This window comes from Macaca thibetana, chromosome 1 (genome assembly GCF_024542745.1).
Source record: "Macaca thibetana thibetana isolate TM-01 chromosome 1, ASM2454274v1, whole genome shotgun sequence".
Lineage (NCBI taxonomy): Eukaryota > Metazoa > Chordata > Mammalia > Primates > Cercopithecidae > Macaca > Macaca thibetana.
Window position 1 is genome coordinate 27,606,079 of NC_065578.1, and position 23,157 is coordinate 27,629,235.

The 23,157-nt window shown below is 45.2% G+C and overlaps 2 protein-coding genes across 4 annotated transcripts in view; both read right to left on the reverse strand.

Moving 5' to 3' along the window:
* LOC126958026 (dnaJ homolog subfamily C member 8) overlaps positions 1-23,157 on the reverse strand; it is a 614,804-nt gene that overhangs the window by 452,335 nt on the left and 139,312 nt on the right. The window lies entirely within an intron of this gene.
* Positions 1-23,157, reverse strand: part of TAF12 (TATA-box binding protein associated factor 12) — a 37,430-nt gene that overhangs the window by 9,447 nt on the left and 4,826 nt on the right. For 2 of the 3 annotated variants that reach the window (XM_050796372.1, XM_050796374.1), the window contains exons 2-3: positions 6,021-6,272; positions 1,175-1,252 (exon numbers count right to left, since the gene is read on the reverse strand). In XM_050796372.1, the coding sequence (XP_050652329.1) occupies positions 1,175-1,252; positions 6,021-6,188 (246 nt within the window). In that variant the 5' untranslated portion in view covers positions 6,189-6,272. Of the gene's footprint in view, positions 1-1,174; positions 1,253-6,020; positions 6,273-7,990; positions 8,774-23,157 lie in introns of those variants that run through there. The other variant, XM_050796367.1, reaches the window with a different exon arrangement.

Here is a 23,157-nt window from a genome sequence, read left to right on the forward strand (position 1 = left end):
AGGAAAGTTATATGGGCCAGCAGGCATGATAGCTCATGCCTGTAATCCCAGCACTTTGGGAGGCTGAGGTGGGTGAATCACCTGAGGTCAGGAGTCCGAGACCAGCCTGGCCAACATGGCAAAACCCCATCTCTACTAAAAATACAAAAATTAGCCAGGTGTGGTGGCACATGCCTATAATCCCAGCTACTTGGGAGGCTGAGGCAGGAGAATCACTTACTTGAACCCCTGGGAGGCAGAGGTTGCCGTAAGCTGAGATCGTGCCACTACACTCCAGCCTGGGCAACAGAGCAAGACTGTCTCAAAAAAATAAAAATAAAAATAAAAAAAGAAAGTTATATGGTACATATGTGAGTGGTGTAAAAAATTCTCATTTACCATAACTCACACCTGTAATCCCAGCACTTTGGGAGGCCAAGGCAGGTAGATAACCTGAGGTCAGGAGTTCGAAACCAGCCTGACCAATATGGAGAAACCCCATCTCTACTAAAAATACAAAAATTAGCCAGGTGTGGTGGTGCATGCCTATAATCCCAGCAATTCAGGAGGCTGAGGCAGGAGAATCGCTTGAACCCGGGAGGTGGAGGTTGCGGTCAGCCAAGATTGCGCCACTGCACTCCAGCCTGGGCAACAAGAGTGAAACTCCATCTCAAAAAAAAAAAGAATATTATAAAATTAATGGGTCAAAGAGTATCTCTTTAAGTATATTACTTAGAAATACAGAAGAATGTTACAGAAACAGCTAAAATTGTTGAAAGTGATTGCCTATGAGCAACAGACTATGCCTTTTTTAACAGGCAAAAGTAGCAGCAATTATTGGGTATAAAGCAAATGCAGATTTGTCTGTGCTCTTATTTTATTTTATTTATTTATTACAGTGGTGCAATCTTGGTTTACTGCCACCTCGGCCTTCTGGGTTTAAGAACACCTCAACCTCCCTAGTAGCTGGAACTACAGATGCACGCCACCACGGTGAGCTAATTTTTTAATGTTTTGCAGAGACAAGGTCTCATTATATGGCCTAGGCTGGTCTTGAACCTCTGGGCTCCAGCAATCCTCCTGCTTCGGCCTCTCAAAAGGCATGAGCCACTGCATCTGGCCTGTTTGTGCTCTTAACCACTATGCTATACCAGTTCTCAGGGACCAGTTTCTGGGGTACTCAACCCCACCTTACCTCCTCCACATCTTCATCCAACTGCTCATTAGGATCCACTTCTCTTACTAAGTCCTGTAATTTCTTCTTGGTCAATACCTAAAGTTAATTGGGAGAAGACTTTTCAACCAAGTATTAAGGAAACGAAACAAATCATTACCCTGTAATGAAGAAAGGCTGTCAAATGGTTGGTTTTAGTTTCCACTTTCCAATGAGTTCACAGTCTGGCCTACCTGACTATGCTGCTATAAGACAATACTCTCAAGACAAAAGTAACTTACGGAAAGCTGGAAAGAGCAGTTTGAAGACAGGCCAGCATCCAGCTGTCAGGCAGTATATTTCAGCCTCATGTCTTTTTCTCACTGTGCCTCTCTACATGAAGAAATTTGCAATTCTCTGACCACCACAAATTGTACCATGCCCCTTGCCTTTAGACAAGTGTTTTTTTTTTGTTTGTTTTTTTTTGTTTTTTTTTTGAGACAGGGTCTCCCTCTATTGCCCACTGGAGTACAGTGGCATGAACATGGCTCACTGCAGCCTTGACTGCCAAGCTCTCCCACCTAAGCTTCCCAGCTAGCTGGGACCATAGGCACGTGCCACCACACCCGGCTAATTTTTTTTTTTTTACTTTTTATTGAGAGACAGGATCTCACTATGTTGTGCAGCCTGCTCTTGAACTCCTGGCCTCAAGTGATTCTTCCACCTCAGCCTCCCAAAGTGCTGTACAGGCTCTTCCTCCCTTCTTCCTTCTTGCTCAGCTCATGGTGCCTCTTTCTGATGCTTTTCCTAGCCCATCTCAGTAAAGGTAACCACATACTTCCTCGTTTGGCCTCTACTGTATCCTATGCACCCTTTATCATTGTGCATATTTATACACTTCCCTGTTTCTGACTTAATAGGCTAAAAGCTCCCTGAGGGCAGCCTTCATAAAGGAAATGTCATGTTACATACATATGCCATTAAAAAGTGATCAAAAGAAAGCCAGGCACAGTGATCTGTGCCTGTAGTCCCAGCTACTCAGGAGGCTGAGGCAGGAGGATCACTTGAGGCCAGGAGTTGGAGACTGCAGTGAGCTATGATTGTGCCACTACACTCCAGCCTGGGGAACACAGGAAGACCTCATATCTTAAAAAAAAAGAAAGAAAGAAAGAAAGAAAACGGCTGGGTACAGTGGCTCATGCCTGTAATCCCATCACTTTGGAAGGCCGAGGTGGGAGGACTGCATGAGCCCAGGACTTCAAAGACCAGCCTGGGCAACATGGCGAGACTGCATCTCTATTTTTAAAAAACATCTAAAAAATGGCCGGGCACAGTGGCTCACGCCTGTAATCCCAGCACTTTGGGAGGCCAAGGTGGGTGGATCACGAGGTCAGGAGACCGAGAATATCCTGGCTAACATGGTAAAACCCTGTCTCTACTAAAAATACAAAAAAAAAATTAGCTGGGCATGGTGGTGGGCACCTGTAGTCCCAGCTACTTGGGAGGCTGAGGCAGAAGAATGGCGTGAACCCAGGAGGCGGAGCTTGCAGTGAGACGAGATTGCGCCACTGCACTTCAGCATGGGCAAGAGTGAGACTCCATCTCAAAAAAAAAAAATCTAAAAAATATATTAAAAATTAAAAAAAAAGAAAAAATTAGGCACTTGACCTCCTTAGTGCCCATTTGAGTCTCTTCCAAGTGTACTTTCCTTTCTTTCCTGCTGTAAACCTTCCAGTAAAATTCCACTTAAAAAATTAATTAATTAATTAAAAAAAGAGCTGGGTATGATGGCTCACGCCTGTAATCCCAGCACTTTGGGAGGTGGGTGGATCACCTGGGGTCAGGAGTTCGAGATCAGCCTGACCAACATGGCAAAACCCTGTCTCTCCTAAAAATACAAAAATTAGCAGGGCGTGGTGGTGGGCGCCTATAATCCCAACTATTAGGGAGGCTGAGGCAGGAGAGCAGCTTGAATTGGGAAATGGAGGTTGCAGTGAGCCAAGATCATGCCATTGCACTCCATCCTGGGTGACAGAGCGAGACTCTGTCTCAAAAAAGAGAGAGAGAGAGAGAGACAGAAAGAAAAAAAGAAAAATACCAAAAGCCATACACTACAATGCTAACCATGGCTATTTTAGGGTGGTGGCATTAGAATTATGGGCTATTTATTCTTTGTGTATTTCTGAAGTTTCTGTGATAAACTTGTATAATTTTTGAAATAAGGAAAAAAGAAACCTTTTTTTTTTTTTTTTTTGGAGACAGAATCTCATTCTGTCACCCAGGCTGGAGTGCAGTGGTGCAATCTCGGCTTACTGCAACTTCTGCCTCCCAGGTTCAGGTGATTCTTCTGCCTCAGCCTCCTGAGTAGCTGGGACTACAGGCGCGCACCACCACACCAGGCTAATTTTTGTAATTTTAGTAGATATGGGGTTTCAGCATATTGGCCAGGCTGGTCTTGAACTCTTTTTTTTTTTTTTTTTTTTTTTTTTTTTGAGACGTTGTCTCGCTCTGTCACCCAGGCTGGAGTGCAGTGGTGCAATCTCGGCTTACTGCAACTTCTGCCTCCCAGGTTCAGGTGATTCTTCTGCCTCAGCCTCCTGAGTAGCTGGGACTACAGGCGCGCACCACCACACCAGGCTAATTTTTGTAATTTTAGTAGATATGGGGTTTCAGCATATTGGCCAGGCTGGTCTTGAACTCTTTTTTTTTTTTTTTTTTTTTTTGAGACGTTGTCTCGCTCTGTCACCCAGGCTGGAGTGCAGTGGCTGGATCTCAGCTCACTGCAAGCTCCGCCTCCCGGGTTTACGCCATTCTCCTGCCTCAGCCCGAGTAGCTGGGACTACAGGCGCCCGCCACCTCACCCGGCTAGCTTTTTGTATTTTTTAGTAGAGACGGGGTTTCACCGTGTTAGCCAGGATGGTCTCGATCTCCTGACCTCGTGATCCGCCCGTCTCGGCCTCCCAAAGGGCTGGGATTACAGGCTTGAGCCACCGCGCCCGGCCGGTCTTGAACTCTTGACGTTGGGTTATCGCCTGCCTTGGCCTCCCAAAGTGCTGGGATTACAGGCGTGAGCCACCGCACCCAGCCAAGAAAATATATATATATAAGGCCGGGCGCGGTGGCTCAAGCCTGTAATCCCAGCACTTTGGGAGGCCGAGGCGAGTGGATCACGAGGTCAGGAGATCGAGACCATGCCTGGCTAACATGGTGAAACCCCGTCTCTACTAAAAATACAAAAAACTAGCCGGGCGTGGTGGCGGGCGCCTGTAGTCCCAGCTACTCGGAGGCTGAGGCAGGAGAATGGCGTGAACCCAGGAGGCAGAGCTTGCAGTGAGCCGAGATTGTGCCACTGCACCCCAGCCTGGGCGACACAGCGAGACTCCGTCTCAAAAAAAAAAAAAAAAAAGAAAATATATATATATATTTTTGAGACAGAATCTTGCTCTGTCGCCCAGGCTGGAGTGCAGTGGAGTAATCTCTGCTCACTGCAAGCTCCGCCTCCCGGGTTCACGCCATTCTCCAGCCTCAGCCTCCCAAGTAGCTGGGACTACACGCGCCCGCCACCATGACCGGCTAATTTTTTTGTATTTTTAGTAGAGACGGGGTTTCACCATGTTGGCCAGAATAGTCTCAATCTCCTGACCTCGCGATCCGCTCGCCTTGGCCTCCCAAAGTGCTGGGATTACAGGCTTGAGACACCATGCCCGGGCGAACCCAGAAATTTGAGGCTACAGTGAGCTATGATTTTACCATTGCACTCTAGCCTGGGCAGCAGAGCAAAACCCCTTCTCTAAAGAAAAAATGAATAAATATTTGTTAATGACATCTCATATCCATCCATTCTTCTTCATTCTATCATTATCACCTAATTCAAGCCTTCACTACATGTCTTGATTTATTGCAAAAGTCTTAGAATTGGTCATCCACCCAGTCTAACCCCCTTTTTTACCCATCCTGTCCCCTTACTGCCAAGTTAATCCTCTATAGGATACACTATTTTTATTATGTTACTTTTACTCCTTTATTAAATATCTGCAAAGATCGTATATTGCCTAAAAGTTCCAATAGAAATTTATTAGTATAGGTCCACTATGTTCTGCCCTACCTACACAATTTTAAATTCTGTCTTCTACAACAGACTCCATATTCAACATAGGTTGATATCCTGACTGTTCAACCCGCTCTCATTAACCTTTGCAAGTCCCTCCACTCATTCCCTTGAAATACTGGGCCAACTCATCCATTCTACACAGCCTACAAAAAACAAGTCAAAGGAATTATACTTATTTCTTGTGGTTCTGGAGGGCAGAATCAGAATTATGGGTAGAAAGAATGGAGCAGATTTTAGAATCACTGAAGAAAATTAATAATGGCAGCAACTGGATGAACTACAAGATGGAATGACTAGAAGCAAGAGTACTTTTATCACAGGAATAATGAATCAATTTATTATTTTATTTAACAACTACATGGTTAACATGTATATAAAGTACTTATCAAAATGAAAGAAAAAAACACCTTTCATAGGCAAGGTATTGTGTGTGTATGGATGGATGGATGGATGGATATATGCATACACACAACCATATATAACACAGTAATTAATAAACACTGTACATGATAATTTGCTAAAGAATGTTAGAGGAGTATATATTCAGGACAACTTGAATCTGTGCCTCCTGAGTTGGGAGTCCTCAAATTTGGCCCAAATAAACTCTCTACTTATATTAAAACAAACAAAACAAGTTAGAAATCCAAAAGAGAGAAAAGACCTTTTCATCTAAGATAAAAAAAGCAGCATCTGAGATGGACATCTCTTTAAGTATTGCAGGTTGAAATAATAGGTAAGAGGTGGTGGCACAGAGAAGAAAGAGTAAGAGGATGATACCTGATTGTTTTCAGGGCTAAGACGACCTCCTGTCCCAGGAGTGCCTGGTATCTTTACCACTGTAGTACTGTTGGCCATGGAGCCTTGTGGAGGGGTGCTGGCTGGTTCCGGTTTTATGGATGAGAAATTGGAGAGGTTGATTAGGGCTGAGGGGCCAAACTGGTTCATAATCTGCCGAGCTTTGGACTTCAGCTCATAGAGCTTATCGAGATCCTGTTTCTTTTTGGAGCTGTGAGGACCAAGGCCAATTAACTGGAGAAGAAAAGCACAAGAATTAGCTCTAGAAGAACCTGTAATAAAGGATGAATCTTGAGAGTAAAAAGAGGCCTGGTGCAATGGCTCACAACTGTAATCCCAGCACTTTGGGAGGCCCAGGTGGTAGGATCACTTGAGCCCAGTAGTTCAAGACCAGCTTGGGCAACATAGGAGACCAAAAAAAAAAAAAAAAGGTAAGTAAAATGAGGTCTGTTAGACTTTGAGGGTTCTTCAGTATATATGGAATGGTGACCATTTAATACCCACACATTAAAAATAGGGAATGAATAATGTTTATTACTCTCACCTGATTTTAGAAACCATCTCATCTCCAAATGTTAAATGAAATAGTCCACAAAATTGAAACAAGGAAGAAAGTAAATGAAATGAAGAATCTTATGTACAAAAATAAACTAGGGCTGGGTGCAGTAGCTCATGTCTGTAATCCCAGCATGTTGCGTGCCTGAAGTGGAAGGATCACTTGAGACAGGAGCTCGAGACCAGCCTGGGGAACACAGGGAAGCCCTATCTTTGTAAAAATTTAGCTGGGGCTGGGCGTGGTGGCTCACACCTGTAATCCCAGCACTTTGGGAGGCCAAGATGGGTAGATCACCTGAGGTCAGGAGTTCAAGACAAGCCTGACCAACATGGTGAAACCTCATCTCTACTAAAAATACAAAAAAATTGGCTAGGCATGGTGGCACATGCCTGTAATCCCTCCAAGCTACTGGGGAGGCTGAGGCAGGAGAATTGCTTGAACACGGGAGACAGAGCTTGCAGTAAGCCAAGATCATGCCACTGTACTCCAGCCTGGGCAGCAGAGTGAGACTCAGTGCCCCCCTGGCAAAAAAAAAAAAAAAAAAAAAAAACTTAGCTGGACATGGTAGCATGTGGTCCTAGCTACTCGGGAGGCTAAGGAAGTTGAGGTTGCAATTAGCCATGATCACACCACTACTGCATTCCAGCCTAGGTGACAGAGACACTATCTAAAAATAAAATGAAATAAAATAAAAGTAAACTAGAGGCTGGGTGCAGTTGGCTCATGCCTGTAATACCAGCACTTTGGGAGGCCGAGGTGGGTGGATCACCTGAGTTCGGGAGTTTGAGACCAGTCTGACCAACATGGAGAAACTCAACTCTACTAAAAATACAAAATTAGCCAGGTGTGGTGACACACGCCCTGTAATCCCAGCTACTTGGGAGGCTGAGGCAGAAGAATTGCTTGAACTTGGGATGCAGAGGTTGACGAAACTCCATCTCAAAAAATAATAATAAATAAATAAACTAGAATAAGCAAGACGTTTTTGAGAACTTTGTAAAAATACTAGGTTAAGTACTACATGCATTATTTTTAAAGTATCAAATAATGTTAAATTCAAATAAGTCATAGCACAATCACATCCTTTAAAAAATCAGTCACAAAGCTTAATACAGACTAGTTCATTTTGGCATTTCAAACATGCTTAAGTCTATGTCAGGGCTATGCCCAATAAATATAACTTTTAGCAGTTGTTAAAAGTAAACTCTTCTTTATCAAGAGCAATTTTTTTCTGAGTGTTAGCAATCTAAGTACATGCAGAGACCCTAGTCTGGAGCAGCTGAGCCTCCTGAATCTTAGAGTCATGAGGTTGACTCTGCGGATGTCAGCTTGGGTGTCACCACGATCAGAAGCACATTCACCAAGTTCTGCTCACAGTAGCCTCAAACTTACTTACAGCTATCTGAGTGTCTAGATCTTTAATTACATCAGCAACAGCTGTGAGCCCGGTGAAATGAGAGGCAGCCATTTTCAAAAGCTACCTGTAAATGAACAACTGGCATCAAGCACCATCCTTGCCATGGAACCATTCTAGTTGCATGGCCTGGTACATCTTCACCAACCAGGATCCAGGCAAACTGGATGTGGAGAAATATATCTCCTTTTCCTTAGTGGGAGCCAAGACAAACATCTCCATCTCTTTCATAAGCAACTTTTAAAATTAATTAATGATGATCATGGCACAAATAGACCATCTTCTTATAAAATGAATGTCTGTTGTTAGGGATAAACTAACAGCATATGGAATATTTCATTGGGCAAAATTGTGGGATATGAGCCTGCAGGAATTATGTCAATGGCTTTCAGAACTTGATAAAAGTTGGCAACATCAATGTCTATCTGTATCTATTCTACTCTTGTCCCTAGTGCTGAGTTCTTCCTCACCACACTGTCTGACTTTCTAATATGAGAAATCTGGCCCAGCCCAGTGGCTCATGCCTGTAATTCCAGCACTCTGGGATGCCAAGGCAGGCAGATCACTTGAGGTCAGGAGTTTGAGACCAGCATGGCCAACATGGTGAAATCCAGTCCCTACTAAAAATACAAAAACTAGCCAGGTGTGGTGACACATGCCTATAATCCCAGCTACTTGGGAGGCTGAGGCAGGAGAATCACTTGAACTCAGGAGGCAGAGGTTGCAGTGAACCAAGATCCGGCCACTGCACTCCAGCCTGGGCAACAGAGCGAGACTGTCTCAAAAAAAAAAAAAAAGAAAAAAAAATAGAAGAAGAAATCATGTTATCTTGGTTTACTCTTAATAAAGGCAACTACGAGTGAAACCCCGTCTCTACTAAAAAATACAAAAAACTAGCCGGGCGAGGTGGCGGGCGCCTGTAGTCCCAACTACTTGGGAGGCTGAGGCAGGAGAATGGCGTGAACCCGGGAGGCGGAGCTTGCAGTGAGCTGAGATCCGGCCACTGCACTCCAGCCCGGGCGGCAGAGACTCCGTCTCAAAAAAAAAAAAAAAAAAAATAAAAATAAAAAAAAATAAAGGCAACTACGTATATACTGGTTAAAAACCCAAGATAAACTAGGCAGACTTGCTGGCCAAGAACCAGCTAATGGGAACAGCAGAGTATTAGGATCACTTGTTTGTTTTAACCGTATGTGGCCTCCTTCTCCCCTACCCACAAACATTACCAATAGAAGAGTCAGGATAGAAACATTTCTTAACATGGTAATAGCTGTTCTAATATTATAAAAGCAAACTATTTTCCCAAAACAAGTTCTATCCAAAAGCTTCATTAAGGATCAAACTGTATCCTTATCACTCTAGCCTCACACTGAACATACTATATCTCTCAAAAACATTCCCACAACCTTCAAGGGACTTCCCAAATAATACTGAGTATTGCGGCTGGGCGCGGTGGCTCACGCCTGTAATCCCAGCACTTTGGGAGGCCGAGACGGGCGGATCACGAGGTCAGGAGATCGAGACCATCCTGGCTAGCACAGTGAAACCCTGTCTCTACTAAAAAATACAAAAAAAATTAGCCGGGCGAGGTGGCGGGCGCCTGTAGTCCCAGCTACTCGGGAGGCTGAGGCAGGAGAATGGCGTGAACCTGGGAGGCGGAGCTTGCAGTGAGCTCAGATCCGGCCACTGTACTCCAGCCTGGGCGACAGAGCGAGACTCCGTCTCAAAAAATAATAATAATAATAATAATAATACTGAGTATTGCACAAAATAAGTGGAGGCTTTTTAAAATATATATTTAAAATATATATTTTTGAGTAAGAATTCTTGAGTTCACTGCAGACTCAAACTCATAGACTCAAGCAATCCTCCCATCTCAACCTCTTAAGTAGCTAGGACTACATGTGCACACCATTGCACCCAGCTAATCTTTTTTTTTTTTTGGTAGAGATGGGATCTTGCTATGCTGCCTAGGCTGGTCTCAAACTCCTGGCCTCAAGTAATTCCCCTGCCTCAGCCTACCAGAGTGCTGGAATTATAGGCTTGGGCCACCACACTCAGCCTTGTCTCTTTTTTTTTTTTTCCCTGAGACGGAGTCTCACTCTGTCACCCAGGCTGGAGTGCAGTGGTGCAATCTTGGCTCACTGCAACCTCTGCCTTGTGGGTTCAAGCGATTCCTGCCTCACCCTCCTGGGTAGCTGGGATTACAGGCACATGCCACCATGCCTGGCAGATTTTTGTATTTTTAGTAGAGGCGGGGTTTCACCATGTTGGTCAGGCTAGTTTCAAACTCCTGACCTCGTGATCCACCCACCTCGGCCTCCCATAGTGCTGGGATTACAGGTGTAAATTGTTTTTAGGGCTGGGCACAGTGGCTCACACCTGTAATCCCAGCACTTTAGGAGGCCAAGGCAGGTGGATCACCTGAAGTCAAGAGTTCAAGACCAGCCTGGCCAACATGATGAAACCCCATCTCCACTAAAAATACAAAAAATTAGCCGGGTGTGGTGGTGGGCACCTGTAGTCCCAGCTACTTGGGAGGCTGAGGCAGGAGAATTGCTTGAACCCAAGAGGCAGAGGTTGCAGTGAGTCAAGATCACGCCACTGCACTCCAACCCGGGCAACAAGAGTGAAACTGTCTCAAAAAATAATAATAATAAATAAATAATGAAAAACTATTTCAGGACGGGTGAGGTGGCTCACGCTTGTAATTCTAGCACTTTGGGAGACCGAGGCAGGCAGATCACCTGAGATCAGGAGTTTGAGACCAGCCTGGCCAACATAGTGAAACCCCATCTCTACTAAAAAAATACAAAAAATTAACCAGGTGGGGTGGCAGGTGCCTGTAATCCCAGCTACTTAGGAGTCTGAGGCAGGAGAATCACTTGAACCTGGGAGGCAGAGGTTACAGTGAGCCAAGATCGCACCATCGCACTCTAGCTTGGGTGACAAGGACGAAACTCCATCTCAAAAAAAAAAATTATTTTTTTAAAGATCTGGAGACAAAAAATATGGCCTATCCTACATAGTACGAAATATGAATATTCACATATCAAATTAGGATTTTTTTTTCTTTTTTTGTTGTTTCCAGCGAGGTTGGATGAAATTAGGAAATAACCTTAAGGAATAGCTCCAACAGCAGTCACTTTAATGAAATAAGTGGAGGCGGGGTGCAGTGGCTCATGCCTGTAATCCCAGCACTTTGGGAGGCCAAGGTGCATGGATCACTTGAGTTCAGGAGTTCGAGACCAGCCTGGCCAACACGGTGAAACCCCCATCTCTACTAAAAATATAAAAATTAGCCGGGTATGGTGGCACGCACCTGTAATTCCAGCTACTCAGGAGGCTGAGACACGAGAATCACTTGAACCTGGGAGGCAGAGGTTGCAGTGAGCTGAGATCAGACCATTGCACTCCAGCCTAGGCAACAATGTAAGACTCCATCTCAAAAAAAAAAAAAAAAAACAAAAGCCAGGCGCAGTGGCTCATGCCTGTAATCCCAGCACTTTGGGAGGCCGAGGCAGGTGGATCACAAGGTCAGGAGATCAAGACCATCCTCCTAACACGGTGAAACCCCGTCTCTACTAAAAATACAAAAAATTAGCTGGGCATGGTGGTGGGCACCTGTAGTCCCAGCTACTCGGGAGGCTGAGGCAGGAGAATGGCATGAACCCGGGAGGCGGAGCTTGCAGTGAGCCAAGATCGTGCCACTGCACTCCCTCAAAAAAAAAAAAAAAGAAGTGGAACCTCTGGAGAAGGGAAAAAATCAGTTTCTCCCTAAGAAACTTGACAAAAATTTACTGCTGTCATTGACCTTGCTGAAAAGCAAACAATACTTCTGAGTTTTAAATAATTCTGGCTAAGCAAACTATTTCTTCCTATAAAAACAAAACAAAAGCAGATGATAACCAGACACACACTGGTGCCAGACTAACACTACCCTTAGTTTCCTAAACTATTTCTTAATATGGTAAGATTTTAAAACTGTAGGCCGGGCGCGGTGGCTCAAGCCTGTAATCCCAGCACTTTGGGAAGCCGAGGCGGGCGGATCACGAGGTCAGGAGATCGAGACCATCCTGGCTGACACGGTGAAACCCTGTCTCTACTAAAAAATACAAAAAACTAGCCGGGCGAGGTGGCGGGCGCCTGTAGTCCCAGCTACTGGGGAGGCTGAGGCAGGAGAATGGTGTGAACCCGGGAGGCGGAGCTTGCAGTGAGCTGAGATCCGGCCACTGCACTCCAGCCTGGGCGGCAGAGCGAGACTCCGTCTCAAAAAAAAAAAAAAAAAAAAACTGTAACACATTTGAGTGGGTGGTAAGACATAGGTTTATACAACTGTCGAACTCCTCCCATTGAACATTTAAGATCTGTGCATTTTTACTGTATGTAAGTTATACAGTTAAGAATAAATCAAACACCCCTCCAGCTCCCCAGGAAAAACAGGTAAAACAGTGTACTACTAGATATTTATCCTACAGAAAGGAAAACTTGAGCTTTAGACCAGCCTGCTCAATATGGTGAAATCCCATCTCTACTAAAAAAAATGCAAAAATTAGCCGGACATGGTGGTGAGGGTGCCTGTAATCCCTTGGGAGGCCAAGGCATGAGAATAGCTTGAACCCAGAAGGTGGAGGTTGCAGTGAGCCGAGACTGCCACTGCACTCCAGCCTGGGTGACAGAGCGAGACTCGGTCTCAAAAAAAACATAAAAAGGTGGTCACAAAAAAAATATTGTACGATTACTTTTATATGAAATGTCCAGAATAGGTAAACCCATAGACAGAAAGTAGATTAGTTGTTGCCTACAGCCAGAGCACATAGGAGAGGAATAGAGACTGACTGCTAATGGGTATACGGTTTCTTTTAGGGGATACAAAAATGATCTAAAATTACATTGTGGTGATGGTTGCCAACGCTGATTGTATTAAAAAAAAAAACAAAAAAAAACCCAAACCCCCCAGATTCATACACTTTAAATCAGTGATTTGTATGAAATGTGAATGATTTAAATACTTTTTTTTTTTTTAAACAAATGAGGAGGCTCATGACATGGTCTCCAAGAGAAATTGTTCAATGAATGAAAGCAAAGTATAGAATGGGAGAATATTTTGTTATCGTTTATTAAAACACATGTATTGCCAGGCGCAGTGGTTCACGCCTACAATCCCAGCACTTTGGGAGGCCAAGGTGGGCAGATCACCTGAGGTTGGGAGTTCGAGACCAGCCTGACCAACATGGAGAAACCCCCTCTCTAGTAATAATACAAAATTAACCAGGCGCGGTGGCGGGCACCTGTAATCCCAGCTATTTGGGAGGCTGAGGCAGGAGAATCACTTGAATGGAGAGGTGGAGGTTGCAATGAGCCGAGATTGCGCCACTGCATTCTAGCTAGGGTGACAGAGCAAGACTCCGTCTCAAATAAATAAATAAAACACACATACACAGACACACAGTTGTAAATTCATAAATTATTCCTGGCAAGATACATAAGAAACTGATAACAGAGGGAGGTGGGGGAATGGTGGTGTCTGGGTGGCCTGTGGGACCAAGATGGGAGAGTCTTATTTTTCACTATACACCCTAAATCCTGTATTATGTGTATATGTTACCAATGGAAAAAATTAAGATAAACTACTATTTGGATTTTGTTCTCTGAAGAAATAGATCATATTCACCCTTTTCTTCCTATTTTTTGTTTTTGTTTTTTGAGAAACAGTTTCACTCTGTCATCCAGGCTGGAATGCAGTGGCCATGATCTTGGCTCACTGCAACCTCGGCCTCCCAGGTTCAAGCAATTTTCCTGCCTCAGCCTCCTGAGCAGCTGGGATTACAGGCACATACCACCACACCTGGCTGATTTTTTTGTATTATTAGTAGAGATGGGGTTTTCCCATGTTGGCCAGGCTGGTCTTGAACTCCCAACCTCAAGTGATCCACCCACCTCGACCTCCCAAAGTGCTGGGATCACAGGCGTGAGCCACCGTGCCAGGCCTTGGGGTTTTTTTTTGTTTGCTTGCAGAGATAGGATCTTGCTGTTGTCCAGGCTGGAGTGCAGTGGTGAAATCACAGTTCATTGCACCCCCAAAATCCTGGGCTCAAGCAATAATCTTGCCTCAGCCTCTTGAGTAGCTGAGACTACAAGTGCAAACCACACCTGGCTAATTTTTTTTCAATTGTTTTTTTAGACACGGTGTCTTGCTGTGTTGCCCAGGATGGCCCAGAACTCTTTGCCTCTATCAATCTTCTTGGGAATCCTCAGCTTCCCAAGTAGCTGGGGTTATATGCGCAAGGCATCACACCCAACTCTAACCTGTTTATTTTTTAGAGATGAGTCTTACTTTGTGGCCCAGGCTGGAGTGCAGTGGTGCAGTCATAGCTCACTATAGCCTCAACCAGCTGGACTCAAGCCATTCTCCCACCTCAGCTTCCTCAGTAGCTGGAACTACAGGCATGCACCACCATGCCCAGTTCATTTTACATTTTTTATTATTTGTAGAGAGGGGCTCTCACCATGTTGCCCAGGCTGCTCTCAAACTGCTGGGCTCAAGCGCTCCTCCTGCCTCAGCCTCCCAAAGTGCTGGGATTATAGGCACAAGCCTCCATGCCTAGCCTATCTCACATTTATACAAAAGTAAGTTCAGGGCCAGGTGCAGTGGCTCATGCCTGTAATCTCAGCACTTTGGGAGGCCGAGGCAGGCAGATCATGAGGTAAGGAGTTCGAGACCAGCCTGACCAACATGGTGAAACCCTGTCTCTACTAAAAATATAAAAATTAGCTGGGCGTGGTGGCGTGTGCCTGTAATCCCAGCTACTCGGGAGGCTGAGGCAGGAGAATCGCTTGAACCTGGGAGGCGGAGGTTGCAGTGAGCTGAGATCACGCCACTGCACTCCAGTCTAGGTGACAGAACAAGACTCCGTCTCAAAAAAAAAAAAAAAAAAATCAAAACTGATCATATACCTAATGTAAAAATATACAACTTTTTGAAGAAAACAGGAGAAAACCTTCATGACTTCGGGTTAGTCAGAGTTCTTAGATACAACATCAAAAGCACAATTCACAAAAGAAAAGAACTGATAAAGTGGACTTAATCAAAATGTAAAACTTCTGCTCTGCAAAGGACAATAAGAAGGTAAGTTGGGTCAGGCGCAGTGGCTCACATCTGTAATCCCAGCACTTTGGGGAGGCCGAGGTGGGCAGATCACAAGGTCAGGAGTTCCAGACCAACCTGGCAAAGATGGTGAAACCCTGTGTCTACTAAAAATACAAAAATATTAGCAGGGCTTAGTGGAGGGTGCCTATAATCCCAGCTACTCGGGAGGCTGAGGCAGAGAATTGCTTGAACCCAGGAGGCAGAGGTTGCAGTGAGTCGAGACCGTGCCACTGCACTCCACCCTGGGTGACAGAGTGAGACTCCATCTAAAAAAAAAAAAAAAATGAAGATATGTCATAGATTAGGAGAAAATATTTATAAATCACATATCCAACAAATGACTTGTATCCAGCAAACATAAAGAATTTTCAGTGTAAAGGCTGGTAGGGGAGGAAAACAATTTTTTTTTCAAAATTCAACAATAAGGTCGGGCGCGGTGGCTCAAGTCTGTAATCCCAGCACTTTGGGAGGCCGAGACGGGTGGATCACAAGGTCAGGAAATCGAGACCATCCTGGCTAACACGGTGAAACCCCGTCTCTACTAAAAAATACAAAAAACTAGCCGGGCGAGGTGGCGGGCGCCTGTAGTCCCAGCTACTCGGGAGGCTGAGGCAGAAGAATGGCATAAACCTGGGAGGCGGAGCTTGCAGTGAGCTGAGATCCAGCCACTGCATTCCAGCCTGAGCAAAAGAGCGAGACTCCGTCTTAAAAAAAAAAAAAAAAAAAAAATTCAACAATAAGAAAATAACAACCCAATTTAGAAAATGGGCAGATTCAGCTGGGCGTGGTGGCTCACACCTGTAATCCCAGCACTTTGGGAGGCTGAGGCAGGCGGATTGCCTGAGGTCAGGACTTCAAGACCAGCCTGGCCAACATATAGTGAAGCCCCGTCTCTACTAAAAAATACAAAAATTATCTGGGTGTGTCGGCGCACACACATATAGTCCCAGCTACTTGGGAAGCTGAGGCAGGAGAATCACTCAAACCCGGGAGGTGGAGGTTACAGTAAGCCGAGACTACACCACTGTACTCCAGCCTGGGCAACAGAGCAAGATTCCGTCTCTCCAAAAAAAAAAAGAAAATGGGCAGACTGGGCATGATGGCTCATGCATGTAATCCCAGTACTTTGGGAGGCCAAGGCAGGAGGATTGCTTGAGCTAAGGAGTTTGAGACAAGCCTGGGTAACATAATGAGACCCTGACTCTATTTATTTATTTATTTTAAAGGGCAAAAGATCTGAGCAGACCCTTCATCAAAGAAGATAAACAAATGGCAAATAAGCACATGAAAAGATGCTCAGCATCATTAGTTATCAGGAAAATGCAAATTTTTAAAAACATGATATACCTATTTATAAAATAGCTAAAATTTAAAAACAAAAGCAAGTGCTGGAGAGGATACAAAGGAACTGAAACCCTCATACATTGCTGGTGTGAATGTAAAATGGTATAGTTTTTCTGGAAGACAGTTTGGTAGTTTCTTCTAAAGTTAAATGTATACTTACATGACTCAGCAATCCTACTCCTAGGTACTTACTGTAGAGAAATCAAAACGTACATTCACACAAAAATCTGTATATAAATGTTTATAGCAACATCATTCACAACTACCAAAAACCGAAAACAATCCAGATGTCCTTCAAATGGTGAATAAACAAATTATGGTATATTCATTAAATGGAATACTCAGAAATAGAAAGGAAAGGCCAGGTGCAGTGGCTCACATCTGCAATCCCAGCAATTTGGGAAGCCAAGGCAGGTGGATCACCTGAGGTCAGGAGTTTGAGACCAGCCTGGCCAACATGGTGAAACCCTGTCTCTACTAAAAATACAACAATTAGCTGGGCATGGCGGCATGTGCCTGTAATCCCAGCTACTCAGGAGGCTGAGGCAGGAGAATCCCTTGAACCTGGGAGGCGGAGGTTGCAGTGAGCCAAGATTGCGCCATTGCAATCCAGCCTGGACAACAAGCGTGAAACTCCATCTCAAAAAAAAAAAAAAAAAAAGAAATAGAAAGGAAAGACTACAGGCTGGGCACAGTGGCTTATGCCTGTAATCCCAGAACTTTGGGAGGCCGAGGCAGGTGGATCACCTGAGGTCAGGAGTTGGAGACCAGCCAGGCCAACATGGTGAGAGCCTGTCTCCACTAAAAAATACAAAAATTAACTGGGCATGGTGGCGCGTGCCTGTAATCCCAGCTACTTGGGAGGCTGAGGCAGGAGAATCACTTCAACCCGGGAGGCAGAGGTTGCAGTGTGCAGGGATCGCACCATTGCACTCCAGCCTGGGCAGCAGAGTTAGACTCTGTCTCAACAACAAAAACAACAAAAAGACTACTGACACATGCAACAACATAGATGAATCTCAAATGTATCATACTAAGTGAAAAAGGCAAGGCTCAAATGGCTATATAATTCCATTTATAGGCCACTCTGGAAAAAAACAGTTATAGGGATGGAAAACAGATCAGTGGCTGCTAAGGAGTCTGGGGCAGAGGAGCGTTTGACTACAAAGGAGCAGCATGATTAAATCTGTGGAAGTGTGGGGTGACATTGTTCTGTATCTTGAGTGTTGTAGTGCTTACATGACAGTATATATTTGTCATATTCTATCAGTTATGACTGTACCCCCATAATAATTTTATTGTATATAAATTTAAAAATAATTTTTTTTTGGGGCAGAGTTCTGCTCTTGTTGCCCAGGCTGGAGTGCAATGGCGCCATTTTAGCTCACTGCAACCTCCGCCTCCCAGGTACAAGCAATTCTCCTGTCTCAGTCTCCCAAGTAGCTCAGATTACAGACATACACCACCATACCCAGCTATTTTTTTTTTTTTTTTTGTATTTAATACAGACGGGGTTTCACCATGTTAGGCTGGTTGCAAACTCCTGACCTCAGGTGATCCACCTGCCTCGGCCTCCCAAAGTGCTGGGATTACAGGGCATGCACCTCCAAGCCCGGCCTATTTTTTTTTGAGACAGAATCTCACTCTGTTGCCCAGGCCAGAGTACAGGGGCCCAATCTTGGCTCACTGTAACCTCTGCCTCCCGGGTTCAAGCGATTCTACTGCCTCAGCCTCCAGAGTAGCTGGAATTACAGGAACGTGCCACCAGGCCTGGCTAATTTTTGCATTTTTTAGTAGAGATGGCATTTCGCCATGTTGGCCAGGTTGGTCTTGAACTCCCAACCTCAAGTGATCCACCTGCCTCAGCCTCCCAAACTGCTGGGATTACAGGCATGAGCCACTGTGCCCAGCCAAAAAATAAATTTTAAAAAGTAAAACGGGGCCAGGTGCAGTGGCTCATCCTCTATAATCCCAGCACTTTGGGAGGCTGAGGTGGGCAGATCACTTGAGGTCAGGAATTCGAGACCAGTCTGGCCAACACGGTGAAACCCCATCTCTACTAAAAATACAAAAATTAGCCAGGTGTGGTGGTGCGTGCCTGTAATCCCAGTTATTTGGGAGGCTGAGGCAGGAGAATCACTTGAACCCAGGAGGTGGAGGTTGCAGTGAGCCGAGATCGTGCCACTGAACCCCAGCCTGGGTGACAGAGTAAGATTCTGTGTCAAAAAAATAAAAAATAAATAAAAATCAAAAACATAAAAAGAGGCATTAACTGGCTGGGCACCGTGGCTCACACCTGTAATCCCCACACTTTGGGAGGCCGAGGCGGGCAGATCATAAGGTCAGGAGTTCGAGATCATCCTGACCAACTTCGAGACCATCCTGACCAACATGGTGAAACCCCTTCTCTACTAAAAATACAAAAAAATTAACCAGGCGTGGTGGCACTCGTCTGTAATCTCAGCTACTTAGGAGGATGAAGCAGGAGAATCGCTTGAACTCGGGAGGCTGAGATCGCACCACTGCACTCCAGCTTGGGTGACAGAGACTCCATATAAAAAACAAAACAAAACGGCCGGGCGCGGTGGCTCAAGCCTGTAATCCCAGCACTTTGGGAGGCCGAGACGGGCGGATCACGAGGTCAGGAGATCGAGGCCATCCTGGCTAACACGGTGAAACCCCGTCTCTATTAAAAAATACAAAAAAACTAGCCGGGCGAGGTGGTGGGCGCCTGTAGTCCCAGCTACTCGGGAGGCTGAGGCAGGAGAATGGCGGGAACCCGGGAGGCGGAGCTTGCAGTGAGCTGAGATCCGGCCACTGCACTCCAGCACGGGCGGCAGAGCGAGACTCCGTCTCAAACAAAACAAAACAAAACAAAAAACCACAAAAAACAGGCATTAACTGTGGGACAGTTTGAGAGAACAATAATAATTAACCCTTACTATTACCTACTATGTAGAAATTGTGTGCTATGATTCACAAAGAAAATATGGAAAGTCCATCCCCCAGTGATCTGTAGTTGAAAATATTTAATAATTCTATCAAAACATGATTGTATGAGTTAGAGTTCAATTTAACCTCATCTGGGCCAGGTGCAGTGGCTCATGCCTGTAATCCCAACACTTTGGGAGGTTGAGGTGGACAGATCACCTGAGGTCAGGAGTTTCAACATGGAGAAACCCCATTTCTACTAAAAATACAAAATTAGCCGGGCATGGTGGGGCATGCCTATAATCCCAGCTACTCGGGAGGCTGAGGCAGGAAAATTGCTTGAACCCAGGAGGCAGAGGTTGCAGTGAGCTGAGATCACGCCATTGCAGTCCAGCCTGGGCAACAAGAGCAAGACTCCATCTCAAAAATAAATAAGTAGGCCGGGTGCAGTGGCTCGGGTGCAGTGGCTCACACCTGTAATCCCAGCACTTTAGGAGGCTGAAGCGGGTGGATCATGAGGTCAGGTGATCGAGACCATCCTGGCTAACAGGGTGAAACCCCATCTCTACTAAAAAAAGAAAAAAAAGGCCGGGTGCGGTGGCTCAAGCCTGTAATCCCAGCACTTTGGGAGGCCGAGATGGGCGGATCACGAGGTCAGGAGATCGAGACCATCCTGGCTAACACGGTGAAACCCCATCTCTACTAAAATACAAAAAACTAGCCGGGCGAGGTGGCGGGCGCCTGTAGTCCCAGCTACTCGGGAGGCTGAGGCAGGAGAATGGCGTGAACCCGGGAGGCAGAGCTTGCAGTGAGCTGAGATCCGGCCACTGTACTCCAGCCTGGGCAGCAGAGCGAGACTCCGTCTCAAAAAAAAAAAAAAAAAAAAAAAAAAAGAAAAAAAATACAAAAAATTAGATGGGTGTGGTGGCGGGTGCCTGTAGTCCCAGCTAGTTGGGAGGCTGAAGCAGGAGAATGGCATGAACCCGGGAGGCAGAGCTTGCAGTGAACTGAGATTGCGCCACTGCACTCCAGCCTGGGTGACAGAGCAAGACTCCGTCTCAATAAATAAATAAATAAATAAAACCACATCTATCCTCCCTCCTTTTAAACTGTGGTTGACAGGCTGAGGATGACAAGCCCTAATTACTTCCCTTTTAACAACCTTGTACTGGCCAGGCGCGGTGGCTCAAGCCTGTAATCCCAGCACTTTGGGATGCCGAGACGGGCGGATCACGACGTCAGGAGTTCGAGACCATCCTGGCTAACACGGTGAAACCCCGTCTCTACTAAAAAATACAAAAAACTAGCCGGGCGAGGTGGTGGGCGCCTGTAGTCCCAGCTACTCGGGAGGCTGAGGCAGGAGAATGGTGTAAAAACCCGGGAGGCAGAGCTTGCAATGAGCTGAGATCCGGCCACTGCACTCCAGCCTGGGCGACACAGCAAGACTCCGTCTCAAAAAAAAAAACAAAAAAAAAAACAAAAACAAAAAAAACCTTGTACTTCAAACAGAAGTCTAGCTGCAACCCTATTACTGTATTGAGAGGATCTAATTTTTCATGGGGTAGGAATTAAGGAGACCTTGCAACAGTTGTAAGACCCTGGTATTCTCTGGGCATCTATTCCATTAACTGTTTTTTTAAAAAACAACACAAAGGTGAAGAGAAAGGGGAACAGAAGACCAGGTAGCCTTCAAAACTTTTTTGTTTACCTCTGAAATGTTTAATAATTTATTATTTAAGCAAAATATTGGAATCAAGAGGACTGGCCTGATGGCACAAAAGCCCTATACTGTGGTGTATGACTTCACTTAATGACTGGTTTTTCTACCTGGCTGTTTCTTTCCTCTGTGGCTTCTAAATGTATCTAAATGAGCTCATATTTCCCAGCCTAAATAAGCTCAAAAGGATCAATTATTTGCAATCTGTGAGACTCCAGAGCAACAGAAATGCAAGATTTTTTTCCAGTTTGCAATTAGGATTGGTTAATTGAGGCTCCAGCTGGTTTTGATTTATCAAAAAGGCAGTATAGGCCACATATGGGACCCCATATCTGTAATCCCAGAACTTTGGGAGGCCAACATGGGAGGATTTTTTGAGGTTAGGAGTTGAGGACCAGCCTGGGCAACACAAAAAGATCCCGTCTCTAACAACAACAAAAGGTAGTATAGTATATGGTACAGTGGTCAAGGATATGAACGATGGTAGCAGTATCTGGGTTTAAGTACCAACTGTGCCACTTTTTAGCTGTATTGAGCAAGTTACATAATCTCTTTATGCCTCAATTTTCTCATCGGAAAAAATTAAGTTAATAATGAAGTACAGGGTGGGCTTGGTGGCTCACACCTATAATTCTAGCAGTTTGGCAGGCTGAGTGGGAGGATCACTTGAGCCTAGGAGTTTAAGACCAGCCTGGGCAACATAGTAAGATCTCGTCACTACAAAAAAAAAAAAAAAAAAAAAAAAAAAAAAAAAAAGAATCAAAAAATTAGCCAGGCTTGGTGGCATGCACCTGTGGTTCCAACTACTTGGGAGGTTGAGGCGGGAGGACTGTTTGAGCCCAGGAGGTTGGTGCAGTAGTGAGATGTGATGGCACCACTGCACTCCACCGTGGGTGACAAAGCAAGACCCTGTCTCGGGAGGAAAAAAAAAAAAATCAACATACTGCTCAGTGCAGTGGCGTACACGTATAGTCCCAGCTACTATGATGTCTGAGGTGATGGAATGGCTTGAGCCTAGGAATGCGAGACTGTAGTACATTGTGATAGGCCTGTGGCTAGCCACCATGCTCCAGCCTGGAAAATAAAGCAAGACCCCATCTCTCAAAAACTACCAGTGTTTCACCCATCCTGCTGCTAACCCAGCACACATATCCATATGTGCTGGCACCATATAAGTTTTCTTTATGACTTCAAAGATTAACAAAATAATGGTGGACTGAAAACAAATGGTAGCAACAAGTGGTCAGGAGGCTGATGAGAGGTACTGTGGAAAACCCAAATCAAGAGGGCTGGGTGCCATCTTTGGTCAGTTTCCACATCCACAATTAGGAGTTGGACCAGGCAAATTCTTTTTTGCCTTTTTTTTTTGAAACAGAGTCTCGCTCTGTCACCTAGGCTGGAGCACAGTGGCGCGATCTTGGTTCACTGCAACCTCCACCTTTGGCCGGACCAGGCAAATTCTAAAGTCGCTTGAACCTGGGAGGTGGAGGTTGCAGTAAGCTAAGATCACACCACTGCATTCCAGCCTGGATGACAGAACAAGCCTCCATCTCAAAAAAAAAAAAAAATTCAGTGTAAGATTTTCTTTTTAATTAGCTGGTTATGGCTGTGTGTGCCTGTAATTCCAGCTACTGGGGAGGCTGAGGTAGGAGAAGTGCTTGAACCCGGGAGGCAGAGGCTGCAGTGAGCCAAGATCACCCCACTGCACTCTAGCCTGGGCGACAGAGCGAGACTCCATCTCCAGAAAAAAGATTTTCTTTTTTTGTTGTTGTTGCCCTCTTCACCCTCCCTGTCTGACTTAAATTACGTCCATACATAGAGATTTCAAAGTCTGTCTGCCTCCAACACACCTGTTTCACAGTGCAGCCTGTAAACATTGCTGATATAGTGCCTACAAAATACTTTGGGGCTTTCCATAAAGAATCCCAATCAAAAGTAGTATGTCTTTGCCAGGTGTCATGGTTCATGCCTACAAGCCCAGCACTTCGGGAGGCAAATGCAGGAGGA